The sequence below is a fragment of the Artemia sp. Qi Xiang Cuo genome, chromosome 12, assembly GCF_049724085.1.
Source record: "Artemia sp. Qi Xiang Cuo chromosome 12, ASM4972408v1, whole genome shotgun sequence".
Taxonomy (NCBI): Eukaryota; Metazoa; Arthropoda; class Branchiopoda; order Anostraca; family Artemiidae; genus Artemia; species Artemia sp. Qi Xiang Cuo.
In genome coordinates this window covers 24,690,919-24,711,904 of record NC_142805.1, presented here as the reverse complement: position 1 = coordinate 24,711,904, position 20,986 = coordinate 24,690,919, and the positions used below count along the sequence as shown (strand labels likewise).

The window sequence follows — 20,986 nt, the reverse complement described above, 5'->3', positions numbered from 1 at the left end:
TATTAGTAATAGCAGTACTAATTTTAGTATTAACAGTAATAGAATTAACACTAGTTGAAGCAGTAGTAGTAAAACATATTACCTTTTGATCAGTTGAATATCCCCCTCATTAAGTCCTGGAATTTTCAACTTTATACAATTAGCTGTTGCTGTGAAATTGCCAGTGTGCCCTTTTGATAAACTGTATATTCATTGACTTCCTGAAATTTTCATCTTAGTATTCTTAGTCTTACAAGTAGTTGCGATAGAAGTAGTAGTTGGAGTAGTAGTAGTAGAAGAAGTAATAGCAGTAATGGTAGTAGTAGTAGTAGTGGTAAAAGTGGCAGTGGTATTAGCATTAGTAGTAACGTATACATAGTGCCTTTTGGCCAATTGATCTTCCTCTTTAAGCATTCTCTGAAAGTTTCAGCTTAATATACAGATCCATCCCTCAGATACGCCCTTTTGACAATCTGCATGCATATACGCAAGTTTCATCTTTATACGGTAAGCTATACCGAACCTATTGCTGATACATATTGTTTTTTATGCCTCTTTTTATCTTAATACTCTTAGCCTTACAAGTAGTTGTAATTGAAGCAGTAGTTAGAGTAGGTTGGTAGCAGTAGTAGAAGAAGTAGTAGTAGCAGTAAAAGCAGAAGTAGTAGTGGTATTAGCAGTAGCCTGCACATTTACAATTTTGGTGAACTGCTACTCCCCTTTAAGCTTTATATGAAAGTTCCAACTTAATACCAAAATCCATTCTTGAGATATACCCCTTTGACAATTTACATGCAAATAGTGTGTCTTGATTTAGTTCAACTTTCACTTCAACATTTCCTCTGATGTTCACTTCAATATCTTCAACCTTGGTAGTACTCACTACATTAGCAGCAGCTTCAGTGTTAGTAGTGGTAGTAGTAGTGGTGGTAGCAGTGGTAGTCTTAGTAGTAGTAGCAGTAGCAGGCACATATTGTCTTCCTGGGCAATTCATCATCTCCCTTATCAGTTCCTGAAAGCTCCAATTGAATACACACAGTCATTCCTGAGTTACACTCTTTTGACAGCCTGTATGCACATAACGTGTTTGGATTTTTGTTCCTCACTCCCCCCAACATTCTCTGAAAGGCTCACCTGAATACCCTTCGAGTTTTTGGAAATTAAAGGTCAAACATGCCCACATTTGTCAATAACATATACTATATGTAAACAATGGACGAATTGCCTAACTTAGAGCCCTTACCCTGAACGCTGGGGGGGACTTCCCCAAGGACATAATTACTGGACCTTTCAATTATGGTGTACAAAATGGCTGTCTCAAAATTTTGATTGGATGTGTTTTGTGAAATGATGGGCGTGGGGGTGAGGGCCTGGTTGCCCTCCAATCAATGGACTCCTTAAAATGGGACTAGAACTTTCAGTTTCAATCAAAACCTTATTTACCCCCGGAACATAACCGACAACCCTTCCCCCGGGCTTTGGGAGTTTGTGTCAATCCCGGAGGTATTGTTATATGATCTTTGGACTATTTTGAGCAAATAGCTATCACAAAATATCAATCGGATGCATTTGGGAGGAAAGTGGGCGTGTGGAGTTGGGAGCTAGTTACCCTCTGACCATTTCTGGCTCTTAAAAACGGCACTAGAACTTCTGATTTCCAATCGTATATTTTCCCTCCGAAGTTTATACGACCACCCATTCAACAATAACCTTATATATTAAAAACAAGCAACTACCATATATTATGGCCCGTGCCTTGAGGGCTGTGGGGGGGATTGACATCCCCAAAGCCATAGTTAATGAGCCTTTCAACTATGCTGAATAAAATGGCTATCAAAATGGCTAAATAAAATGGCTATCTCAAACCTTTAATTGGATGTGTTTGGGAAAATGATGAGCGTGGGGGGGGGGATTTGGTTTTCCCTCCAATCACTTTTGACTCTCAATAATGAATCTCACAAAATATGGTATTGTTTTCCTTATTATGGTATCAGTTTTTGTGTATAGCAAAAAATTTGCGAAATAGCAAGGTTTTGCAAAAAAGCAAAAATAGAAAATGTTGGAAAAAATATATTTGCAAAAATAGTAGAATTGTGAGACTGCAGTGTCTGGTAAAGAATGCAAAGAGAGACGACTTATGTTAGGGTGCCTAATTCCGGATTCGAATCATTTCGCAAATCAAGAGATTTCTATACTTTCTATTTTCAACTCTAAGCGTTTATATTTGCTGTTTATCTAAATGTTTATATTAAAATATTTATCTTTGCTGCCATTTATTAACAAAAAATTTGTCCCAGAGCGTTTTCAATTCTTCAACAAGCGATGCTGCAATAATTCCGACAATTAACTACGTGTTTTGAAACAAGCATACAAAATTGCCTATTTAAATTGACCCTCTAAAGGTCCTTCTTGTTGCTGTTGCTAAGTTTTATATTTTCATAAAAGCGAGGATAAAAATCATAATTTTGATGTAAAAATTGATTCTAGGAACTGATCAGTTCTGTTTCGCATTGAAAGATAGTTCACTAGATTAATATAGTAAATATCTTCACTAAATAGACATCTTCACTAAGTAATCAAAACCTTTGACTCCTTACCTTCCAACGGGAATGGCAAAATAAAAAAATGCAAGCATTTTGGACCTTTCGCCTCCAACGAAAAGATCGGAGATTATTGTCGGGGCTATTGTAGTAAAGGAAGACTCAAACACTCCAAGAATACATCGAAGAACAACAAACAAGACAAAATCCTACAAAGAAAAAATTAAAGCGGATTTGATATCATAAAATCATTTTGCGAGTCTCAGCGTTGGCTCACCGTCTCAAAGACAAAGGGCCCATTAGCGAGTTTTCCAAGCACCAAAGGGAACTCACAAAGCAATTTTCAAAAAATTAATAGGGAGTTTTAAATGTGTCTGCAACTCGAAAACTTACGAGAAGCTAGTTTAAACAAAGAAAACGTAAGGTATTTTACTAATTGTTAAGCAAAGTGCTGTCTAGCCAATGTATATACAGCAATAATAATATACGCCCTCCCGTTGGCAAGGTTTTCAATCAAGGCAGGTAAAACATCAGGGAACTTCTAAAGCTGTCAAATTACTTAAATTATACTTCCTTTAAAGTGATTTTTGATGTTTTTCACGAAGGTATGCTAGTATATTTTTAAGGGGCTATCTTTTCCTAGAATATTCTTAGGCACTACCCTTTCCTGAAAATTCTATTCGATTCAACCGAAAAAAACTCAAATTTTTTAGTGATATAAGTTCCATTAAATCTGAAAACTTCTATCTCCGACAAAAAAAGGGAGAAGTTAAAGGGTTGTTTAGAGTTTCCGGGAAAGAAGCCATCGGATTTTAATTTTCTTCCGTTTATTCGGATCTCATATCTAAGCTTTACAGGTTATGGCAAGGCCACCCAATCAATACTAATTAGTTCAGCACGGAAATTAAAACTATATAATGGGTGAGATGGGCTGATCCTTTAAAGTATCGAATCCTCTTAAGGCCAATTCACACGAAACAGTTCACGCCTAGCCTCAATTATCACTATTGCAAAACACTTGAGAGTTAACGCCCAAGAAACAACCGAGAGACATTATTAAACCCCTCGTGGGTAAAATCATAGTACGGTAATAAAAAGCTGAAAACACAAAACCAACCTCAAAATAAAAGGTTCTTTTAAGAGCTGTACATTCTATAAGTAGCCTGCAGAAAATAACTGACTAATTATCAAGGCTTTGAATAGTCTTTAGCTGGCTATGATATTGATAACTTTTTGCTTATAATTATAATTCTCATTAATTCAAGCAAGCAAAGTTTTCAGCAATGTGCTAGTTTTCCAATTATAATTATTGGAAAATATTACGAATAAGTTTATATGAGCTTGTTTTGTATATATATATCTTTCGTAATCTTCGAAGTAATCATTTTGTTCGCTTTACTTTCATAAGAGAAATGAATGAATGAATGAATGATTTTTATTACCCATTTTTAACAATAAAAAAAAAGTAAAAATGGAGTAGAGAGAAAATGAAAGGAATACAACAAAACAGATCGAACAAACGAACAACTTAAATTAATACTTCAGTAACTAAAAAAAAAAAAAAAAAAAAATGGCGAAACTATTTACATAAAAAGACAAACATTACACATTGCTGACTATAGCTTCATACATACTGTACGTTGGGTCTACAAATTTCAAGAACGTTTCCCTCCTGGTTGCGATCACGACGAAGGGGTCATCGAGTACGTAACGTGCTGAAATCTGGCGGTTTCTTCGCCAGGGGGGAAGGATAAGCAGATATTCTGCAAACTTATAGAACACTGTACGGATTGTTTTTTTTATCATCAAAAGTAAACAAAGACCAGAAATGTGACAAAGCTAAGATATGAGGGGTGGCAAAGGAATTGAAGATCCGTGCTAGAATGCGGTGGTTATATAGGCGTTTGCATGACAAAATCATCCCATTCGCTTTTCGGACTTTCTGTTTGAGATCATTTATTAGACAGGACCAGATAGCTTTAAGATTAGACCCAATTGGATTAGACCCACCTAGTGCAAATATGACAGGCGCCAACTCTTTCTTACGATAATTAAAGACGACCACCTCGATTTTGCTGGAGTTGAATTCTAGGCCTATGCTAGCATATTCATTAGACAAAACTCTGAAATTACTCTCTGTGCCACAGACGAATCTACTGAGATTTAAAACATCATCGGCATAATTAACAAGAGACAAATCAATTCCACGAAAAATAAAGGACATTTTCACCGGTTTCTGGGCATCGATTATAGTATTATTATAAAGAGGCGGTGATGATAAAGCCCCTGGACGAATGCCTTTCCGTACTGGTATGAGGAAATCTGATACAGTCGGGCTCTGCTTTTTTTACTACCCTTACTCTAACCTTCAACTTAAAATACATGTTCTTATAAGTAGCGATTATAGATCTGTCAAGACCTCTCTTAAACGCAGAGACAAGCAGTTGTGCATGGATACCCGAATCAAAAGCCCTGCGGACGTCGTGACCTGCAAGTACCACGGTTTCTCCTTGAGCATCTGCGTCCAGCAAAACATTAGACAATAGGCTTTTCACGTGCTCGCGGCTAATATTTCTCTGGAAACCGAACTGCGAATCTGGCGTACTACAAACATACTTTATCTCCTCAATCGCTAATAACTTCATCAATTTAAAAAAACGGGAGCAACGGTTATAGGGGGGTAAGAAAAACATTCAGATGGGTCTTTACCTTTCTTGATGACAGGGGTAATTACACCAGTACAAAACATATCTGGAAAAGACCGCAACTAAAAATTATTTGGAACATTAGTGCTAGATGTACTGTTAACAGTTCACTACTGAGAATCATATGCATACCACAGATATTATCTACTCCTTTAGAGTACTTCTTTTTTAGTTTAAGGATAGCCGAACGAACATCCGACACTCTCGCTACGTGGCCAAGACCCAGTTCCAAAGATTCTAAACAGAGATCAAGATCTCTTTCAAACTTGCACTCCAATTCACGATCAGGTGCAGCAAACTTGCTCGTGAAATAACTATTCCATTCACTTTCACTAGGGGCGGATTCGTTATTGGGTGCTTTTGCAGATCGATTCTTCTTGACGAATTTCCAAATTTCATTTGGATCGACTCTTAGCGACTCACTGTTTTCATCAATCACACGAGGGCGATGCCAGGCGAGACATTTAGAGAACTGTCGCTTTGTATACAATCGAACACTGTTTACGACGCCTTGTTTAGGACGGCCCGGATCAATCCACACACTATACCACATTTTAGCCTGTTGACACGCATTAACCAAAGCTGGGTTTTCCGACCATCCTGGAACTTCTGACCCAATTCTCACTTTACGAATAGGAACCGCGGTTCTTTTTGCACAGCACAAGGCGTGAATTATTTCACTACAGAAGATATTTAGAAGTATTTGTTTCTCATCACATGGAATCGGCGAGCTTTGGAGTAGTAGCTGGAAAGGGACTTCAATCTTTTCCAATATTCCGTAACATACAGACCTGAACGTGGCTAAATTAGCTTTTTGCCATTCAGTCTTCTGGAACCATTTTTTCTGCTTTGGAGCATTATTCAGGAGGTCATTAGTAATGAAGATTTTAGCCACTGGAAGGTGATCAGAAACACAGAAGCCGATATCAACCTCAGAGTCACCGTGAGTCCTCAAGGCGGGAGAGCAGAGCAGAAAGTCGAGCGAGGACGTGAAACCGGAATTATGCGCATATGTGAAGTCTACTCTGTTTATCAGTACCCGCAGATTTGGGCAGGCTGCGAGCAGGATTTGACTTCTCGGATCATTAGCATCAGAGAGGTTAGAGTTAATATCTCCGACAATAATACAGGAAATTTTTTCCACCGCGCATAACGTAGCTCTTTACGCTAAAGTTTGACTCTGTCTCACAATTTATTTTTTAAAACAATAAAAAACTTTAGCGTAAAGAGCGAGGCGTTGAGGAGGGGACAGCCCCTTTCATATACGGAATAATTTCTGTTCGAATAATTTTAGGTTTTAATGTCACTCCTTAGTTTTAGTAAAAAAAAAAATTGTTTTTTTAGTTAATTTCTGAACGTTTTTAAATTAATGCAGCTTTGATCTTGGCTCACCGTACATGAATAATAAAAACGAAATTCGCATAATAATTTTCCTTTTTTTGGCTAATTGGCTTTCTCGAAATTTTCTCCTGACGTAATTTACGAATTAACTTACGTAACGAATTTCTGTATTCGTATGTTTTGATTACGTATATTAGGGAGTTCGCTCCATATTCAATGTCTCGCTCTTTACGCTAAAGCTCAAATTTTGTACGAATAACAAACCCCTGAATCACAAAGGCCGGTTAATTAGAATAGATAGTTCTTTTGAAAGTACTTAAAAAAAATTTAGCGAAAAGGGCGAGGTATTGATTAGGGGGAGAACCCCCTAATATATGTAATAATTTCTGTTTGTTTTAAGTTTTAATGTTTTTCTTTACTTTCAGTTGAAAAAACTAGTTTTTTTTATTTAATGTCTGATCGTTTTTCAAATAATGCTGGGAAAACTGGCGCCCCCTTCATAAAAATGTCCTTACCCCAAGCAAACATCCTCCATGGAAGGATCCTCCCCCGTAACCCCATCCTCCGACACCCCCCTTCCCCATCATAAAAAATCCCTCCTGAAACGTCTTTATACTTCCCATTAACCAATACTATATGTAGACAATGGGCAAAGTTCATAACTTCCAGCCCTTCCCCCGGGAACTTTGGGGGATTAAGTCATCGTCAAAGACATATTTATTAGATTTTTGACTATGCTGAACAAAATGGCTATCTCAAAATTTCGATTGGATGACTTTGGGAAAAAATGAGCGTGGGAGGGGGCCAAGTTGCCCTCCAATTTTTTGGTTACTTAAAAAGGATACTAGAACTTTTAATTTCCGTTCAAATGAGCCCTCTTACGATATTCTAGGATTACTGGATCGATACGATCACCCCTGGGAAAAAAAAAAAATAAAAAAAATAAACACGCATCCGTAATCTTTCTTCTGACAAAAAATACAAAATTCCACTTTTTTGTAGATAGGAGCTTGAAACTTCCGCATTAGGGTTTTCTGATACGCTGAACCCGATGGTGTGGTTTTCATTAAAGTTCTATGACTTTTTGGGGATGTTTCCCCCTTTTTCGAAGATAAGGCAAATTTTCTTAGGCGCGTAACTTTTGATGGGTAAAACTAAACTTAATGAAACTTATATATTTCAAATCAGCATAAAAATATAATTCTATTGATGTATCTATGGGTATCAAAATTCCGGTTTTTAGAGTTTCGGTTACTATTGAGCCGGGTCGCTCCTTACTTACAGTTCGTTACCACGAACTGTTTAATCATATAGGTAACTGCTATGAAAATATCAATAAGAAAATCCACAGTCCCAAGGGAGTTCTCAATCCAGTTGCAATGCTGATTCAAATTATAATCCTTTATTCACTGAATTAATGATTTTCAAAATTTTGCCTGAAGGTCAAGAAGAGACTATAATCCTTTACCAATTATTAGCGATCGGTTAAATCCAAAAAGAAGTCTTAACACCATGAACTCTGAATCCAAATTATTTTTATATTAGTTTTTGCTCGTTTTTATTCCTTTTTAAACGTACGTAGCGCTTTCCCATTTGAGCGCCACGGAATTTTGTTCCATTTGAGCGCCACGGAATTTTGTTCCCATTTGAGCGCCACGGAGTACCATTTGAGCGCCAAACCCAAAATTGTGATTTTGCGGTGGATGAAGCGTGGTTTGCTGCCACATTGACCTGTACAAATATTTATTGCCACGAAGACAACGAACAAAACTGAGGATTTTATTGGGTCAATGGTTGTGAAATAACTCTGTACTGAGAGTTAAGAAGCTAAACGTTTGTTAAGCTTGTGAAGAATATAAGTGAAGATTTTACGCACGTTCATAGGGTAAGAACTGATTGCCGCTGAAGAAGGCTTGCTCGTCAAGTCGAAATATTCGGCTCTTTTTTTAGAGTTATTTCACAACGATCGTTTAGAAATGGAACGAAATCACCCAAAAATCGTGCCAAAAACGGATAATTCAAATTAATATATTGGTAAAAATACAAACAAAAACTGCTAATATCACACATCCGGCGAAATGTTATGTGCGACACCCAAGAGAAGCTCGTCTGCTGTTCGAGTTCCAGCCCTGTACTCCGTCGACAGCTTTTCGAGTCGTTCGTTCAGCCTTGCATACTTCTTGTTCGTCCGATGGATGACATGACCCTGGAGTAGCTGTGTCCTTGCAGAATCGACGACTGCTTGTTCTTCCTTCAGGAAAGAGATAAACTGCCACAAGTTCGGGTGGTAGCGACCGACTCTTCGGTTAAACCGCATGTGCCATGATTCGAGGTCGTTGTTTGTCCTTCGCTGGATGCCGTAGACTGACCAGAAATGAGGAGGACATTGGTCGAACCACTGACGGCTGAAGTAAGTGACAAACGGACGAGCCGAAGGCCAAGTACGAACGATGTGAGAAATGATTGGACCAGAATTGATTCTGACGATCGCTGGAGGTAGGAACGCCAGAGCCAGAAGCTTTCGAACGTAGAGGTTGAAGTCTGCATCGGTCATGTACAGCTCACGGACTGAGTGACGCCCCAAGTTTCTGATTACTGCTTGGCAAAAGTGGAAGTAACACCCACGGTGCTTGGCGGCCGGAAAAACTTGCTTCACGGATGTCAGCAGACCGGTCTCAAAATCAGAGACGACGGTCGTCGGGCGAAGTGTCACTCCTTTCATCGCAGCCTGTAGGATCAGCTCGCTGAAGACGTCGTTGTAAAGCTGCGCAGACTTGCTCTCCATGAGCACGAAGACAGCGGGAAGTTGCTTGTCGCCGAAGAAAACGTGAACGGTGAACAACTGGCCGAATGGGGAAGGAGCTGAGTCGAAGGTGCCGTCCATATACCATTCCGGGCTTCGTTCAAGCAGACTTAACGACTCGTCGGTTGCAAAGCAAATCGCAGCGTTATTTTGAAGCTGAAAGAGGAGGAATCTCTGGTTTGCAGACGTCTCACTGAAAGCCTGGGGCAAGGGCGTCGGTACGGATATAGTATCAGCGGGCAGTGGTGGTATCAGCTTGTTTCGTGATCTGTACATGGACGACTTCACGTGCTTATAGGGTAACTGAGGCAAAGCACTCAGCCCACTGGCAGCAGCACTTGCGACCTGGCCGTCGTAGATAGCGGGAATCGGACGAGTAGTACGGGCTGACTCGCTTCGAAGGTCTGACCGGAATTTGTACTGCTGGGTCTGCAGAGGATCAGCGCTGTGGTCGTGCGTACCAACTGAAACTGGTGAGCCGTCGCTGGAATCAGTGTGTAACCGCCCGAGACATCCCTTCTTCATGCATCTCCAGCTCTTCTTTCTTCCTCCAGAAATCGGCTTATCGAATCTGTAGACGAAACCGTCGTGTTCTAGCAGTTGTTTATTCTTGGAGCTCTTCATTGTCAAACTGACTTATTAATACTAACCAGAAATATTGTTCCTGGCATCATTAAATACTTGTTATAAGAAGGTAAAAAAATATGCTCCCACACTAAATCCTATTGCATTTTGTGGGTAAACGGTTGTGCAATCGCTTACGCAATTAGGTCACCTGACCTAATTATCTGGCGCTCAAATGGGACACAACTGAACTAATTAAAATACGGCGCGCAAATAGGAAATTCCCATTTGCGCGCCATGGCGCTCAAATGGGAAAGCGCTCAAATGGGATACACCCCATAAAAACCTACTGCTTTTTTTTCTTTCCGGGTGGCAACCTTGTTCCTACATGACCTCTTCTATTGGGAAAAGAAATAGCAAGAGGAATGACAATTTCTGACGCTTTTTTGTTGTCCATAGATTATTCGGCAGAGTTCATAAAAGTTAGCATCAATTAAATAGAGAGTAATTAGGTTTATACATCTGGGAATTTTCTGCCTTTTTCCGTGTATTTTGTGTACCAACCTATAGCTAAAATTAAAATATATACATAAATTAAAAAACATATAAAATACATCAGTGCACAGAGAAGGAGGGGATATTGAGAATCATCGCCTGTAAAAACTAAAAATCCGATTTTTAATTTGGATGAACTTTTATGAGCCTGGTTAACTTAAAGGTTATTTTCAAGTTTGTGGGTTTTGTAACCCCCCCCCCCTAAAAAAAATACTTTTGTTAAGTAACCTCCACCCCAGACAAAGCCTGGATACGACCCTGCCCTTTTGTTACCTGGTATATTTCTCAACTGGAATGAAATATTCAAAAACAATCAGTGCACTCCTATGGTAGTTCTTTTTACCATTTCCTATCAATGGTAGTTCTTATTAAATTATGAAATAGTAGATATTATAAAGTTTTAATATTTAGGGGAAGGAGGTTTCAATATTTAAAATCATTTCCTCTTATATACGGCCCTCGAAAGTATAATCCTTTATATCGGATGATGAAAAGCTAAACTAGAAATATGAGTTCGAAATATATTTCTTACCTTGAGGGCTCGATGCAAATCATGCCTGGGACTTGGTGAAGTCCCCTCTGAGTAAAAGACATCCCAAGAGCGGTCATGGAAGGCTCCATTTTCGGTTCAACACGAAACATAGCAAAGCTTGGACTGAAATAATTGTGAACCACAAGGGACTTGAAATTTGACAGACACCGTTAACTAACCTGATTTCGAACCAGGATGAAGTTATCTCCTGGCTCCCATCTCCGGGTTTATCTCCCTGACCTAAAATTGCTTACCCTATAGCTCTGAGAATAAAAATTATCCTTAAGAAAAACTGCTGACACTTACAGATCTCAACTGATACCAAATTTTTGATTTTTTTTGCTGTTTTTGATGTTTTACTTAAAAGTACAAATATAAGTGTTAACTTACAATTAATGACTGAAATATTTCTTTGCCAGAATTTGTCATTGTTATTTTGAATTCATTTGTTAGGAGCTTTCAAATGAGGTGTTACATGACTATATTAAAAAAATATTATTTTAACTGTTAGGCCTATTGAGGTGGAGGCAAACAAATTTTGTTGATTAATTTTTTATTCAAAAGATATCAATCAGCACATAATTTTAAAGATATCTTTATTCTAAACTTGTTTCTAGCGTTTTTTTCTACATCAAACCTAAAACGGCCCCATAAATCCTCTTTTGACTCCCATCTCCCCTTTCCTCCCAAACCCTCCTTGTCAAAACAAGTAAAATGAAAATTCGTAAAGAGATTTGTTATAGTAAGATATATCTTAAATGGAGAAGTTTTCATTGCCTAGGAATTTCCTAGCTCCATAAACCCCCCTACCCCTGAATATAAGTACCTCCCAAAGAAAACATGAAAAATTTAAATTTGGTTAAAAAACTATTGGATAAAACTTGGATATTTAAAATCTTTATGTCAGGAGCTTTCAAATGAGGTGTCGCATTACTATATTCAATTATATTTTATCTTTACTGTTACAGAGGTAGTCTAGAGGTAGGCCAAATGAGGTCTTTCATTTTTTGTCAAAGCTTATGAAACAGCACATCATTTGAAAGCTATCCTTCTTCTGAACATGTTACTAGCGTTGTTTTCTACATTAAACCTAAAGGGGCCACACATACACTCTAGTGCCTCCCCTCTCCCTTGTCCACTCTAACCCTCCATGTCGAAACAAGCAAAATGAACTTTTGTAAAGAGATTTGTTGTAGTAACATAAATGTTAAATTTAGACGATTTCCTCTCCTAGGAATTTCCTAGCTCCATAAACCATCGTAACCCAGAATATCATGATCTCCCAAATAAAAACATTTCTAATGCATATGGGGCTCGAAAACTAGTGCGTAGGGCATCTACGTTGAAAATACTTATGTAAGGAACTTTCAAATGAGGAATCGCATGATTACATTCAGTTATATTTTATTTTTTATTGTTCTGGATGTAGTCTAGAGAGAGGTCTAATGTGGGATTTCGCTTTTTGTCAAAGCTTATCAAACAACACATCATTTGAAAGCTACCCTTCTTCTGAACATGTTTCTAGTGTCGTTTTCTGAAACAAATCTAAAAGGGCCACACAAATCCTCTTTTGCCACCATCTCCCCTTTCCTCTCAAACCCTCCATGTCAAAACAAGACAATGAAAATCTGTAGAGAGATTCTTTATAGTAAGATATATCTTAAATAGAGAAGTTTTAATTGCCCAGGAATGCCCTAGCTCCATAAACCCCCCACCCCTAATAATAAGTACCTCCTCAGGAAAAACATGGCCAGATTAAAATTTGTTAAAAAAATAATGGATAATATTTGATATTTAAAATAATTATATAAGGAGTTTCAAGTTGAGGTGTCGCATGACTATATTCAATTATATTTTATCCTTGCTGTTATAGAGGTAGGCCAAATGAGGTCTTTCAGTTTTTTTAAAAGCTTATGAAACAGCACATCATTTGAAAGCTATCCTTCTTCTGAACTTGTTCCTAGCGTTGTTTTCTACATTAAACCTAAAAGGGCCACACAAATCCTCTTTTGCCTCCTATCTCCCCTTTCCTCTCAAACCGTCCATGTCACAACACTAAAAATGACAGTTCATATAAGGATTTGTTGCTGTAAGATACATCTCTAATGGAGAAGTTTTCCCTGCCTAGTAATGCCCGCGCTCTCTCAAACCCCCCCCCCTCAATAGAAGTCAATACCGACTACCAAAATGGCCCATTTAAAATTGGTTCAAAAACTATTTGATAAGACTTAGATATTTAAAATCTATATATCAGGAGCTTTCAAATGACGTGTCTCATTACTATATTCAATTATATTTTATCTTTACTGTTACAGAGGTAGTCTAGAGGTAGGCCAAATGAGGTCTTTTATTTTTTGTCAAAGCTTATGAAACAGCACATCATTTAAAATCTACCCTTATTCTAAACATGTTCCTAGCGTTGTTTTCTACATTAAACCTAAAAGGGCCACAATAATCATCATCTGCCTCCCATATACCCTTTCCTTTCAAACCCTCCATATCAAAACAAGAAAAATGAAAGTTTGTAAAAAGATTTTTTATAGTAACATACATCTTAAATGGAGAAGTTTTCCTTGCCTAGGGGTCTCCTAGCTCCATAAACCATCCTACCCCTAAATATAATTACCTCCCAAAGAAAAACATGGAAAATTTAAATTGGGATCAAAAACTATTGGATAAGACTGGAATATTTAAAATCTTTATATCAGGAGCTTTCAAATGAGGTGTCGCATGACTATATTCAATTATATTTTATCTTTACTGTTACAGAGGTAGTCTAGAGGTAGGCCAAATGAGGTGTTTCATTTTTTGTCACAGATTATCAAATAGCAAAAAATTTGAAAGCTATCCTTTTCCTTCACTTGTTCATAGCATTGTTTCATACAGTAAAACTAACAGGGCAACGCAAATCATATTTTGCCTACAATCTCCCCTTTCCTCTTAAATCCTCCATGTCAAAACAAGAAAAATTAAAGTTTGTAAAAGTATTTGTTATAGTAAGATCCATCTTAAATGGAGAAGTTTTACTTGCCTAGGAATATCCTAGCTCCATAAACCATCCTACCCCTGAATATCAGTACCTCCCAAAGAAAAAAATGGCAAATTCAAATGTTGTTCAAAAACTATTGTATAAGACTTAGACATTTAAAATATGTATGTAAAAATTTATAATTATAGGGATTGCACGACTATTTTTGTTTATATTTTATTTTTTACTGGCATGCAGGTTGAGCAGACACCAACCCAACATGAGTTTTAGGTTTTTTGTCCTTTATTGAAGAATAACCCAAATTATTAACTCTACGCTTCTTCTGAACTTGTTTCGAGTGTTGTTTTCTTAAAAACTAAAACTAGGTTTGTAGAAAACAACTTGGTCCCCCCTTTCCCCTGGTTCTCTCAACCCTACGTTCCACAACATTAAATATTAAAATTAGTAAAGATATTCGCTATTTTAAGATAAATATTAAATATGGAAGTTCTAACTTATCATAACAGCCCTAGCTCCAAAAACCCCCCACCCATAAAATCATGACCACCCACAGAAAAAAAATGCAAAATAAAAATTTGTTAAAAAAAAATTGGATAATACATTAATATTTAAAACCTATATGTCAGGGGCTTTCAAATGAGGTGTCACATGACTTTGTTCAATTATATTTTATTTTCACTGTTATGGAGGTAGTCTAGAGGTAGACCAAATGAGGTCTTTCATTTTTTGTCAAAGCTTATCAAACAGCACATCATTTGGAAGCTATCCTTCTGCTGGAAATGTTTCTAGCGTTGTTTTCTACATTAAACCTAAAAGGACCACACAATTCCTCTTTTGCTTCCCATCTCCCCTTCCTCTCAAACCCTCCATGCCAAAAAAATAAAAATTAAAGTTCGTAAAATGATTTTTTTCAGTAACTTGCTTCTTAAATAGAGAAGTTTTCCTTGCCTAGGATTGTCCTAGCTCCATAAACAACTCTACCCCTGAATATAAGTACCTCCCAGAGAAAAACATGGCGAATTCAAATTTGGTTCATAAACTATTGCATAAGACTAATATATTTAACATCTCTATGTCAGGAGCTTTCAAAGGAGGTGTCGCATGACTATATTCAATTATATTTTATTTTTATCGTTATGGAGGTAGTCTAGAGGTAGACCAAATGAGGTTTTCCTCTTTTTGTCAAAGCTTATCAAACAGCACATCATTTGAAAGCTATCCTTCTTCTGAACATGGTTCTAGTGTTGTTTTCTGAATCAAACCTAAAAGGACCACGCAACTCATCTTTTCCCTCCCATCTCCCCTCTCCTTTCAAACCATCTATGTCAAAACAAGAAAAATGAAAATTCGTAAAGAAATTGATTATAGAAAGAGATATCTTAAATAGAGACGTTTTCATTGCCCAGGAATGCCCATCCTCCATAATCCCTCTACCCCCAGAATATAATTATCGCCAAGAGAAAAACATGGCAAATTCAAATTTGGTTCAAAAACTACTGGATAAGACTTGGATATTTAAAATCTTTAGGCCACGAGCTTTCAAATGAGATGTTGCATGACTATTCAATTACATTTTATTTTTCTGTTATGGAGGTAGTCTAGAGGTAGGCCAAATGAGGTGTTTCATTTTTTGTCAAAGCTTATCAAACAGCACATCATTTGAAAGCTATCCTTTTTCTGAACATGTTTCTATCGTTGGTTTCCTAAATTAATCCTAACCTAGTCACACACATTCTATAGTACCTCCTATCTCCCCTGTCCCCTCAAACCCTACATTTCAAAAATAGGAAAATTGTATTTCGTAAAAAGATTCGTAATATTAACATGCATTTTAAATGGAGAAGTTTTCCTTGCCTGGGAACGACCTAGCTCAAAAAAAAGCGCTACCCCTAAAAATCAGTACCTCCCAAAGAAAAACATGGCAAATTCAAATTTGGTTCGAAAATTATTGCATAAGTTCTAATATTATTGCATTTGGTTCTAAATTATTACTTAGATTTTTAAAATTTTTATGTCAGGATCTTTCAAATGAGGTGTCGCATGACTATATTTAATTATATTTTATTTTTATCGTTCTGGAGGTAGTCTAGATGTAGGGCAAATGAGGTTGTTCGCTTTTTGTCAAAGCTTATGAAACAGCACATCATTTGAAAGCTATCCTTTTAGATATGTTTCTATCGTTTTTTTCTACATTAAACCTAAAAGAGCCACTTCATTTGTAAGCTATCATTCTTTTAAATATGTTTCTAGCGTTTTTTTCTACATTAAACCCAAAAGGGCTACACAAGTCCTCTTTTGCCATCCATCTCCCCTTTCCTCTCAAACCCGCCATATCAAAACAAGAAAAATGAAAATTCCTAAAGATATTTGTTATAGTATGATATTAATAAAAAAACAATTTTTTTAAACTGAAAGTAAGGAGCAGCATTAAAACTTATAACAAACAGAAATTATTCCGTATATGAAAGGGGCTGTCCCCTCCTCAATTCCTCGCTCTTTGCGCTAAAGTTTTTTATTGTTTAAAAAAATTAATTTGTGAGACAAGAGTCAAAATTTAGCGTAAAGAGCGAGGCGTTGCGGCGGGGACAGCCTCTTTCATAGGAATAATTTCTGTTCGTTTTAAGTTTTAATGTCGCTCCTTACTTTCAGTTTAAAAAACTTGTTTTTTTATTTGATTTCTGATCGTTTTTTAGTTAATGCAGCTTTTTTTTGGCTCACCGTCTTTGAATAAGTAAACAAAATTTGCATAAAAATTTTACTCTTATTTTGCTAAATGGCTGTCTTTAAATTTGGTTCTGACGTTACAAATTAACGTACGTAACGAACTTCTATATTCGTATATTTTTCTTCTGGCAAAAAATACAAAGTTGCAGGTTTTTGCAGATATGAGCTTGAAACCAATGTAATAGGGTTTTCTGATACGCTGAATCTGACGATGTGATTTTCATTAAAATTCTTTCACTTGTAGGGGATGTTTCCCCCTCTTTAAAAACCAGGTAAATTTTCTCAGGCTCGTAGCCTTTGATGAGTAATACTAAACTTAATAAAATTTATATATTTAGAATCAGCATTATAAGCCCATTCTTTTGATACATTTATTTAAATCAAAATTCCGTTTTTAAAAGTTCCGATTACTATTGAGCAATATCGCTTGTTTTTTTTATTGTTTTTTTTTATTGCGTATATGTTATTACGTATATGAGGAGGTTCTCCCCTTAGTCAGTACCACGCTCTTTACGTTAAAAATTAAAAAAAAATTAATTCACAAACTCCTGAATCACGAAAGCCGTTTAATTAGAATAGATAGCTCTTTTGAAAGCACTAAAAAAAACTTTAGCGTAACGAGCGAGGTATTGACTTGGGGGAGAACCCCCATACATACGTAATAATTTCTGTTCGTTTGAAGTTCTAATGCTGCCTCTTATTTTCAGTTGAAAAAACTTTTGTCTGATAGTTCTTTATATAATGCTTGGAAAACCGGTGCCCCAGTCCTAGAAATGTCAATTCCCCCAAATAAGCATCCTCCCCATAAATATTTTCACGTTTAACATCCTCCTGCAGCGTTCCCCCCAAACAGAAAAGATGTCTTCGGAAAATTGTTGGTATACGTACCAATAACTAATACTATATGTAAGCAATGGGCTAAGTTCATAACTTGCACCCCTTCCCCAGGGAACTGTGGGGATTAAGTCATCCTAAAAGACATATTTATTAGATTGTCGACTATGTTGAATAAAATGGCTATCTCAAAATTTCAATTGGGTGACTTTGAGAAAAAAATGAGCGAGGGAGGCGGCCTAGTTGCCCTCCATTTTTTTGGTCACTTAAAAAGGACACTAGAACTTTTAATTTCCGTTCCAATGAACCCTCCTAGGATATTCTAGGACCACTGGGCCAATACGATTACCCCTGGGAAAAAAAACAACTAAACAAGCATCCGTGATCTTTCTTCTGGCAAAAAATGGAAAATTCCACATTTTTGTAGATAGGAGCTTGAAACCTCTGGATTAGGGTTCTCTGATACACTTAATATGATGGTGTGATTTTCCTTAAGGTTCTAATACTTTTAGGGGTCTTCCCCCTTTTTTTCAAAAATCAGCCAAACTTTCTCAGGTGCGTAACTTTTGATGGATAAGATTACTCTTGACAAAAAAAGTATTCAAATGGTAATTTGAAATAAAAGTTAAAATTTGATTCTTTTGACTCATCAATTGGTATCAAAATTCCGTTTTTTAAAGCTTTGGTTACAATTGAGCCGGGTAACTCCGCGCTTACAGTTTGTTAACACGAACGGTTTGATATATTAAATAGATTATTTTTCAATGCCCCGGCAATCCCAAGCTAAATAAACCCTCTTCCCCTGAATATAATTACCACCCAAAGAAAAAAATGGCAAATTCAAATTTGGTTAAAAAAAACTATTGGATAATACTTGGATATTTAAAATCTTTGTCTCGGGAGCTTCAAATGAGGTGTTGCATGACTGTATTCAATTATATTTTATTTTTACTGTTATGGAGGTAGTCTAGAGGTAGCCCAAATGAGGTTTTTCATTTTCTGTCAAAGCTTATCAAACAGCACAGCATTTGGAAGCTATCCTTATCCTTAACACGTCTCAAGCGTTGTTTTCTACATCAAACCAACCAGAGCCAGACAAATCCTCTTTTGCCTTCACTTCTACCTTTCTTGTAAAACACTCAATGTTAAAACAACAAAATTGGAAACTTGTAAAAAGACTCTTTTTAGTAATATATATCTTAAATGGAGAAGCTTTCCTTGCCTAGGAATGTCTTAGCTCTATAATCCCTCCTACCTCTGAATGTAAGTACCTTCCAAAGAAAAACATGGCAAGCTCAAATTTGGCTCAAAAACTATTGGATTAGACATGGATATTTAAAATTTCTTTTGTCAGAAGCTTTCAAAGGAGGTGTTGCATAACTATAATTGGAGAGATGTTTAATGGCTCATTAAAATGTAGATTGAATATGCTAGTGCCTTTTTTAAGTGACCGAAAACATTGGAGGGCAACTAGCCCCTCATCTCAAAGTCGTCCTCTAACAATTTGTTTAATAGAGTTCAAAAGTCCAATAAAGATCGTTTTGATGATGGTATGGCCCTCCATAGTCCCTGGGAAAAGACTGTATGTGGTATCGGGTATACCTATACTGCAATATCGGTCTTACGAATATTGGTATCACATATATTGAATCGGTCATATCGGTATCGTGTGTTTTATTTTCAGTCATTTTCTAGGCTCATTTTTCAAAGCATGTCCCGGGAAGGAAATATATCAGAAGTTTTCAAATGAGGTGTCACGTGGCTATTTAAAAACTAAAAAAATGCCATTCTTGTATTAAGCCCAGCTTAGATTTAGCCCAAACAAGTTTTTTTTAGTGTCAAGTTGTCAAATAGCACATCATTAGAAAGCTCTCGTTCTAAATTTATTTATAGCATTATTTTCTAAATCACACCTTAAAGGGCCACACAAAACCTATTTAGCCTCTCACATCTGCTTTCCTCTCAATCATTCCTTCACACCGAGATAAATGAAAATTCGTAAAGATTCTAAGTAAAGAATCTACCTAAGCTGAATATACCTGCTAGATATTTAACTGAGGTCGTGTAGCGCAAGTATAAGTGCCTTTCGTGTAGAGTAAAATTTACTTTATATTCTAGACGAAAGGATAAAAAAATACTTCACACTCCTAATGACTCCGGAAGGGAGGAAAAGGAAAGAAAAGAATGAAAATCTCAAATGTGTGATTGATGTCATTTCAGCTTTGATTCATATATAAAAGTATGTTTATTGTATGCAATGTAAAATTAAGCTGAAGTTATATTGTAAAGTATTTGGGATAAATTTGAGACGCCTTTTCCTGGTCTCATGTTAGCAGAGTTTGTTATATATATTTCAACCAGAGCTCGGTCCAGGGGGGTGGGCTTTCGGGACGACAGGGATTTGTGAGAAAGGGTTTGTTCGCAGGCCAGGTGAGGATCAATTAGCTGCGACGTCTAAGTCGAAAAAGTGTTTACTAATTGCGTACATTTAAAGTGCAGTCCATATGTTGCCTTCGTATTAGTTGATTGTTCTTCTGCTACCGTGTTTCCTCTGTAGGTGCATTATCATGTCATTAAATAAATATCATATACTGTCATGTTTTGTCTAACATTGAGAATTTAAGTAAACCGTTACAACAGCCAATATAAAAGGTAGAAAAAAAAGAGAAAGACAGAAGTTTAAAAAAATGGCAGTTTAAGATTTGGGGGGGGGGCCTGGAGGTATTTATCTATTTGGATTTGTCGTAGAATTAAAGAAAGTGGGTTATTTTACATTTTAAATTGGCTACCGGAAGCTGGGACTCCCTGCTGTTGGAGGATGGCCAAAGCGGGAGAGCATTTTTTTAACATTGTATAGTAGTAGGACTTCAATAATGTGAAGACCATTTTTCGGCTACTATCTATATGTAAATTAAAGTGTAGTGTTGATTAAGTTTTTTGTAAAGGCTTAAATATTTTCATTATTATTATTGGTGTCACTAAGAGGAGATTAGGTGGAATGAAATTAAAAATTAAAATAGGTATTCAAAAGAAAGATGTTCCATTGAATTATACATCCACAAGCTTGTTGACAAGTGTTATAGTGTAGTGAAGCAAAATAGATAATTTTTTGTGCTAGTGAAACTTGTGAACCAAATTCGCCTCCTGTATTTGATTATTCAAATCGTTGAGTCCAGTTTTATTTCACATCTAATCCTTAATAATTTAATTTTCTATTTAGAATTAAATTTTATTCTATCTAATATTCAGTATCGCCTGATTTGGAAGAGTACAAAGTTAAATATAACTCAAACTTTATAAATCATCTCTGCCTTAGGAACAATAAAAGCTGGAAATTAGTGGTCAAGAGATATATCCCGCCTGTCATAAATTAGCCTCGTTAATTTGTGAAATTTGAAGCTAACAAAATCTTTGTTAGAA

General features: G+C 36.6%; 2 protein-coding genes across 2 annotated transcripts in view; one reads left to right on the top strand and one right to left on the bottom strand.

Annotated features, from left to right (window-relative positions):
- LOC148945914 (protein spinster-like) overlaps window positions 1-5,164 on the bottom strand; it is a 35,714-nt gene extending 30,550 nt beyond the window's left edge. The window contains exons 1-2 of the mRNA XM_089098185.1: window positions 4,886-5,164; window positions 2,577-2,728 (exon numbers count right to left, since the gene is read on the bottom strand). Coding sequence (XP_088954311.1) covers window positions 2,577-2,728; window positions 4,886-5,164 — 431 coding nt within the window. The remainder of the gene's footprint in view (window positions 1-2,576; window positions 2,729-4,885) is intronic.
- Window positions 1-20,986, top strand: part of LOC148945912 (transmembrane protein 120 homolog) — a 545,739-nt gene that overhangs the window by 414,015 nt on the left and 110,738 nt on the right. The gene's annotated exons all lie outside the window — the stretch shown is intronic.